The following is a 7,855-nucleotide window of genomic DNA, read 5'->3' as shown; positions in this document are numbered from 1 at the left end:
AAATACTCACCAGGGCACCAAATATGGATTAATCCGCCACTAAAAATAGTCCCCAAAAGTTTCCTCCTGTTTGGTAAAAACTACGGTGACCAGCTGTTTAAGGATATTACTGAGCCTTTTTTAAAATAACACTGTAAATTGGATTTGTTGACAATAAGAAAAATATAGAATAAGCTTGATTCCCTTTTATTCACACACACACACACAAACACGTCAATCCACTAAGATCTGTTTCTACTCCGCAAACACACACACACACACACTCTCTCTCTCTCTATGTTCATGTTAATCTCTCTCGCCCTCCCCCCCATCAGAGGTGATGTGATTTCCTGTCTATCAGCCGATCTGACTGTAACTGTCATCATTTATTTACTGTATGTATTTTGGAAGTCCACACACACACACACACACACACAGAGACTCTGCATATTGTCCTCTAACCAAAAACATGATTACTGCAAAAAGAAATTTAAAGGACCAACACATGTTGAAAATTTAAAGTACATTTACTCCAGTGCTGTACTTACGTAATTTATTCCTTTCCTTGAGAATTTAAATTATATGCTACTTTATACTTCTACTTTACTACATTTCTGAGGGAAATACTGTAGTTTTTACTCTACTACATTTACCTGACAGCAACAAAACAAAATATACGGTGCAACAGATTGAACGATCCAGCAGTATATAAAGTAGTTGCAATGTGCTCCACCTCCACCAGCTGTGACATTACAATTCTGCTTATGTGTTCAAGCATCAGTAATATTTCAAGCACTTTAATACTTTATGTACATTTTGCTGTTAATACCTTTGTACTTAGTGAAATCTTTGTATTTCTACTTACCATCTCTATGACCTTGTGATGACAAAAACAGAAAAACTTCCTGGAAATACGTTCGCTTGAAGCTGAGAAAGTTTTTTTTGTTGTTGTTGCTGATTTCATAATAAAATATTTATCTTGGAAGGATTATTTCATCTCGCGAGAGAGTAGCTTTTGTTCTGACTTTTTGATTTTTGTTTTTCTTCCAGATGATGATCATCATGGCAGTTATAGGTGTTATATTTGTTGGAGTCATCTTCTGTAAGTAACACAGTTCTGCAGCCACACGAGCGCACACACATCTTTTTTTCCTCTTTCAGCAGACAGGCTTTTCTTTTCAAAAATATGTTAACAAATATCAAACAACACTCCTGCAGATTTGTAAAGTGGCTATAAAATGTTTGTAGTTTGGTGCTTCACAGAAAACAGAGGCTGTGGACAGTTTGAGTTCCTGTTGGTTAAATACAACATGAATAGAAACTTTCTGCACTTTGTTTTAGAGTATTTGTGTTGTTCTTCTTTTAGTTTCTTTTATGTTTTTTCAGAGTTCTTTTGGGGTGTTTTTCTTCTGATATTTCCTCAATTTGGTTGTTTTGATCAGACAACTTTGGTTGTTGTTTGAATGAACCTTTTGTGGATCACCTTAGCACGATTCTTTCTTAAGTGTTTGCTGAATCTTTGACCTTTTGTCTAGTGCCACCATCAGACCAGTATTCCCTCTGAATGAATCTTCATAATTTTGATAAGGCCCTAACCTTTCCTCTAGTGCCACCACCAGGCAGAAATTTAAACTCCCCTGTTTTGGAAACTCCACCAGCATTTCTACTGCTTACCTGCCAAAATGCGAACAATTTCTATGACCCTGTGAACTTTCCTCTGGCGTCGCCCTCAGGAATCTCTGCTATTGCTATTCTTAGAGCCACGAGCGAGGCTAGCGGGACTTCAGCTTTTATTCCTGTTTGAGGGAAACTGCAGGCAGAGAATATATTTTTCACTTCACCAGAGTGTATGATATTAGAAATAATGAGTTTCTTTTGTTTTGTGCAGAACATCAGTGAAAATGTTTCACACAAAGTCTATTATTTTGATTATAATCACTCAGGTGAAGGCAATTAAGTAGCTGTTCTAGAGCTTTCGATCATATCACATGATCTTCATCAGGAGCAGGAATTTGCCCAGTTGGATTTCTTTTCCCTTTTTTGTAAATGTTACTTAAGCATTTATTCCTCCTTCAGTGTACTTCTTCTACTGAGCTGGTCTTCAGGGATGGACGCACAAGTCGCAGGACGAGTCTGCACCAACGCCACCGAGCCAAATCCAGCCTCTCCTCAGCTCTCCTCCTGCTCTTCATCCTCCTCTTCCTCACTGATGCCTTCCTCAGAAACGTCCATGCATGGTCTGTAATGTGCTCCAGTGCCTCCTTTTTTTTTTCTCTCTCTCTCTCTGCTCCTCATGGAAAACGTCTCTATGGGCAGGAATCCTGAGTTGACCTTGAGAGGAGCAAATCATCATAAACAAGAATTATTCTTACTGGTACTTCCTGTGTAAAGAAATATATTGTAGCCAGGGTGTAAACACAAAAATATCTTTCAAGACAGTATTTGCTACAGGTCTATAAACCACTGACCCAGGTTTGTTCATCGAGAACAAGTATCATGACAGGATAATGTTAGTTTATTTTCTCTTATATGTGCGTGAGGGAGGAAAAAGACATCATCCCCTCTCCTGATGAAATAAATTGTGATCTGTGGCCTTTTATGGCTTTCACTGGCCACCAGTACCTCTGCTGGTCTCCATCTCCTCCTGCCTCCTCAAGGTGCGACCAGTTTTTGACACACAAAGCAGTATTAAGCAGAAGAAATCAGACCTCTAACAGAAAGATCTGAAGGAGACTCGTAATGTGATGCAAGCCAATCATTTTATTTAGGACGTGTTCAGATGCTTTTTTTTATGTGAAGTACCGATGCACTAATGTAAACGTACTCCTTTACAAGTTAAAGTAATGCATGCATTCAAAATCCTACTTGAGCAAAAGTATGCAAGTATTTTCAGTGAAATGTACTTCAAGTATCAAATTAAAGGTACTCGTTCAACCGTGATATATTATAGTACAGGATGTTATTAGAGTTTCAGTGCTGAAGCCTCATTGTGTTAGCAGCATCTGACTGTTGTAGCTGCTCATGGTGGAGCTAGTTTTAACCGCTTTATAATATACAGCGGTTACTTGTCCAGTGATCCCAACCTAAAGGTCTGGGCCCCACAATGGATCCCAAGATAAATCTGAGGCGTCATGAAATGATTAATGGGAGAGCAAAGAAGAAAAAAAAAAAATCCACTATAGAAATCTGTTTAGAAATCTAATTTCTCTTGACTGTTTCTCTAGACTTTGTTTTTGTGATTTGCTATTTTGAACAGTTAGTAAAATCAAACAATGTGAAAGGTCTGGAGGGGAAACTGTGGAACTAAAACCAAACATAACAAGGAACCTCAGCTAGATCAGGCCAAAAGGTTTCATCTTTAACAATGTATTTAAGGAGCTTATCACTATTTTTTTGTTGTAAAATCTTAATTAGTAAAGTAACTAGTAACTATAGCTGTCAGATAAATGTAGAAGAGTAACAAGGACAATATTTCCCTCTGAACTGTGGTGGAGTTGTATAAAGTAGATTAAAATGGGAATACTCAAGGCAGGTGCAAGGAACTCAAATTTGTACTTTACTACGGTACATGAGTAAATGTACATAGTTACAGTCCAACAATGTTTACTTATTCATTCATTCTTCCGCTTTGAATCAAGGTTTTATAGACCAGACATCTCAGCAGCTGGTGAAGTAACTGTTGAGTAAAAAGTATAAATCAACTGCTCTGTCAACTGTAATTTTCTTTAACTCACAGCAGCATGAGCAGAACGAGTCAGGTCAGGAGATTTTTCACATTAGAAAATAAAGATTGTAAGACGTAGAGATACAAGAAATAAATGATATATTGTGTGTTGAGATTTAGCAGCAATTTAGGACTTGGCTCATATCAATAAAATAATACAGAAACAATCCAATTAATGGGAGATAATTGACTGGCACAGGGAACATGTAGCTGCTCCTGTTCATAAGTGTTGATGATGAGGAACTGAACCAACCTGGGTTAATGGATCCCTGCTGTGTTTCCCCCTCTCCTCTTGTCCAGGTGTATTGTACTTGTACAGTATTCTTCAGGTGCCCCCTTGCTGCCAGTATTGGTACTGCTACTGATGTGTTTCCACCTTAAGCAGAAATGTCTCTTCCTGGAGAAATATGACGGGAACAGTTTAGATTTTTTGTTCTCTGTCTCTCCAGCATCAGCTTGAGTAATTGTGATGCAGCATCAGTCCTGTTTTTATTTTTTATTGTCTTGTGATCCAACCTGTGTTTTGTGTACTACAGCTGTGGTTTGAATGTTTCTTTGTTCTGAACGTGCTTGAATGTGATTTATCTGTAATAAAAATTTGAGTTTGAGTGGGCGTTTTATCTACAATGAGAGTGTAGATATGAAAAGATCTGATTAAATGTAAGGAAGGATAAATGATTGGATTTTAAACTGAACGGGTGAAGTGGAGCATTAATCCCACTGTGTTCATTGAAAATCAGGATCAGTGCTTCTTCAGCGGCGATGGATATCAAAAGGTTAGGAAAAGTGAGGAACTCCACATTTAAAAGAAGTTATTAGAGTTAGTTATTCTGATTATGGCCTGGGATTGCGCTTAAATTCATGTTTACAACAGAACTGTAGCGTCCAAGCGCCGATTTACTCTGAAAAGGCGTTTTATTTTTACCTGCTGTTGGAAAATAACCCAAAATTAAGTTTTTAAAACACGGTGATGTCTTCTAGAGGGTGACAAATAGGAATTGCAGTATTGATAAAAAAAAAACCCAGTTAATTTCAAGTTTGTAGTGTTCAATACACATATTTAAAACATCAAACTGTACACAGTTGTTCAGTGGAAAACACAACAGGAAGCTGAGAAAAGCTACAAAAACATTTTTAAAAATTGCAATTAATGGTGAGACAGCTGGAGACAAAAGGGAACAAGAAAATGGTATTTAATCTTTTGCCGTGTCTTTGTAAAGTTCCTAAAGACAGTTTGATGTCTTTTGAAGCAATTAAATTTCTTGTATTAAAAAACAAAAAAACCCACAGATTTAGCTGCGAAGACGGCCGAAGATTTTACTTTCACTTGACACATTTCGCAAAGCTTGAAATTTGTGCTGAAAATCTAAATTTTCTTAATCCAAGTAGGATTGTTCAAAAATAAATAATTCACTTAACCTAACTAACTAGTGTCAGAGTTTCAACTTTACAGTTTCTTACAGAAAATAAAATGACTTGGGCTTTACGCCGGGAATTTTGCTCCGGTGTGAATTTGACCATCATACCCCCCCCCCACATCAACTGGCCACAAACAAATTCTTTATTACATTTTTTTTATTTAGGTCCCAAAAAACCATCATAATAACATTATATCAATAATATTAATACAGAAATTGAAAAAAGGAGGAAAAAAAATAAAATAGTTTTTCTGTCCACAGCCTCAAACTTGGGAATCGGGAAGGGATTCGATCCTCCAGAAAAACTCTGTAAAGTCTGTTTTTGGGGTGGGGGGAGTGAACTGGGCGTGGCTTCAAGCTTGAGCGCGCTGTCCATCTTTCTGCTGTGCACCAATCAGGAATGTCGAGGTGAGGCAGGGGGTGGTTTTCGAGGTAAAGAGCAGAGTTTCAGCCTACTGCTGCGACATCTGAAGGAGGAAAACAGAAACAAGGAAGTTGCTTTGATTTGCCCTCTGCTCATTTTTAATGAATAAATATTAAAGGAACCGTTGCACATTTTGGGGTGTCGGCTTTCTTACTGAGAGTTGGATAAGAATAACTGTCATATAGGCGCAGTAAATATAAGGTTACAGTCAGCAGCTGTGAGCTTGGCTTAGCACAAAGTCTGGAAATGGGGAACAGCGTCAAACTAAAAATCGGCCAACCAGCAGCAGTGTTTTATTTGGAAAAGTCAGGCTGGTTGTTTCACCCTTCTTCTAGTCTTTATGCTAAGCCTCTCCATTTATTGTACAGACATAACTTTGCAATCAAATCTTCTCATCTAAGATTCTGCAAGAAAGCATATAAGCATTTTTAAAAGCAACACTGACGAGCTTTGTGTTATAGTTTTGAGAAAATGCAATAAAAAAATTTATTTCAGGCCTTTTTTAAATGTGGCAACAAAAAATAAAATAACTGATGTTTGAATGAGTTCAAAAAAACTGCAGAAGCCAGAAAACAATTCTCAACATGTTCCAATCAAGGTAGAAATCATGTTTAACTTCCTGATACATTTCCTGCAGGAAGCCGTGTCTCCTGATGAACCTTGAATCAGATAAAACTGAATCCATTTCTAGACATCTTCCTGTCCATATTTACTGCACTCCGCCCGGTAATGAATAACGGCGTGTCTGTGTGCATTAACTGTGGGCAAGTCAAGGCTGCAACTATTGTTTGGTTTGTATAGCAAATATTCTTGCAGATATTCTAAGAAACGGTAAAATACGACGGGTGTAAAATGTTGTTGACAGTAATTTATGAATTATGTTGAAGATTTGATTGTGAAAGTTGTTTTTCTATTTTTATTTCTTTTTTTGTTTAAAAACTGGATACGCAGCACTCAGTCATTGGTGGCCCATGTGTGCTGGGCATAGTTGTGTGCTTGGCATTCATACGAACACCTCCTGAACTTCCTTGTTCTCACATAATAATGTGTATAAAAATAACAAAATAGGAACAAAAGGCTGGTTTTCACAGGTAAAGTTTGACGCTTTTAAACACCTTATTTTATTGCACTGTTGGCAAGAGACAGTGATAATGACACTGACCACACCACACACACACACAAAAGAGATTGTTATTTTAACTGTTTATCGATTTTTAGACCGATGGTTCGGGCTCTGTACCTGTTGTGTCTGTGCCTGTGTTTGCGTCTCGGGCCCTCGGCTTGCCAGCCGGCTCAGGATGTTCCTCTCAGACATCTGGAGTCGCACCGCAACCGGCGGTATGCGCGCGATGGTTGCCGGAAGGCGGGTGACATCCGCCTTCATGTCGCTCAGTAGCTCCTCCAACTGCTTCAGCACTGAGAGAGAGAGAGAGAGAGAGAGAGAGAGAGAGAGAGAGAGAGATAATGAACTGTATTCACTCGCTGCATAGGGTGATCGGGACAGATAGTGGTTTTATTAAGGGTTTATTTTGAGACACATTTCATTAACCAAAATTGTTTTCTTTCCTTCCTTTGATTTAGACTTTCCCCTTCAGGCTTTCATGTTCTGGCCTCAGTGTGAAGGTGCATTTTTATCATCTTAAGTTCATATTATCTGCAGCAGCAGCAGCTGTGATAACAACAATGTATTTCATCACATTAATTACTTGTGCAATTTTCTCAAAAGAAAATAAGAACTAGATAAGAGAAAAATAAGTCTTTGAATAATGATTATAAAGTGTAATAAATGAGCACTAGGAAACAAACAAGTATTAGATTCACCTGTTTGACCATAAATAAACAAATAAATGCAAATAATCGCTGTTATTTCATTGTGACGAGACAATAGGAGACCAGAACCTCACTCATACTGGCCAAGAGGGTAAATGTGATGCCGATTATTTGATCTGTGTGTATGAAAAGCACGTCTGAGATTTCCCACTTCCTGTCTCACCTTTGTGCAGGACGGCGTTGGCCGGTTTGTTCCCAGACATGGATTCCTTGCTGAGGTGCTGGTGGGACTCGGCCAAACACTCCACCTCGCTGAAGCGGGTGTTGAGGGCCATGGAGGGGTGGGAGGGGTCCTCTGACATGTTGAGGTAGGCGGCACGACGCAGCTGCTCCTCGATAACCAGCGCCTGCTCCAACAACTGGGGGCGGGGGGAGGGGGAGAGGGGGACGTCAGCATCACAGTTAAATTAACATCTTTGTCAGTCCAGGTTTATTGGTAACAAAACATTTAAAGAGAGTTAATTGATTTATTTAGAGAGC

General features: G+C 38.6%; 2 protein-coding genes across 5 annotated transcripts in view; one reads left to right on the top strand and one right to left on the bottom strand.

Annotated features, from left to right (window-relative positions):
- The window catches only part of LOC123976407 (vesicle-associated membrane protein 1-like), a 12,028-nt gene extending 7,717 nt beyond the window's left edge, over positions 1–4,311 (top strand). Inside the window, exon 5 of the mRNA XM_046058561.1 lies at positions 2,056–4,311. Coding sequence (XP_045914517.1) covers positions 2,056–2,072 — 17 coding nt within the window. The 3' untranslated portion in view covers positions 2,073–4,311. The remainder of the gene's footprint in view (positions 1–2,055) is intronic.
- A 949-nt stretch (positions 4,312–5,260) lies between these two features.
- The window catches only part of chd4a (chromodomain helicase DNA binding protein 4a), a 31,157-nt gene continuing 28,562 nt past the window's right edge, over positions 5,261–7,855 (bottom strand). For all 4 annotated transcript variants that reach the window (XM_046058218.1, XM_046058219.1, XM_046058217.1 and 1 more), the window contains one exon: positions 5,261–5,588. In XM_046058218.1, the coding sequence (XP_045914174.1) occupies positions 5,574–5,588 (15 nt within the window). In that variant the 3' untranslated portion in view covers positions 5,261–5,573. The remainder of the gene's footprint in view (positions 5,589–7,855) is intronic.

This window comes from Micropterus dolomieu, linkage group LG09 (assembly GCF_021292245.1).
Source record: "Micropterus dolomieu isolate WLL.071019.BEF.003 ecotype Adirondacks linkage group LG09, ASM2129224v1, whole genome shotgun sequence".
Taxonomy (NCBI): Eukaryota; Metazoa; Chordata; class Actinopteri; order Centrarchiformes; family Centrarchidae; genus Micropterus; species Micropterus dolomieu.
The sequence above is the reverse complement of the archived record's forward strand: the minus strand, read 5'-3'. Positions and strand labels throughout refer to the sequence as shown.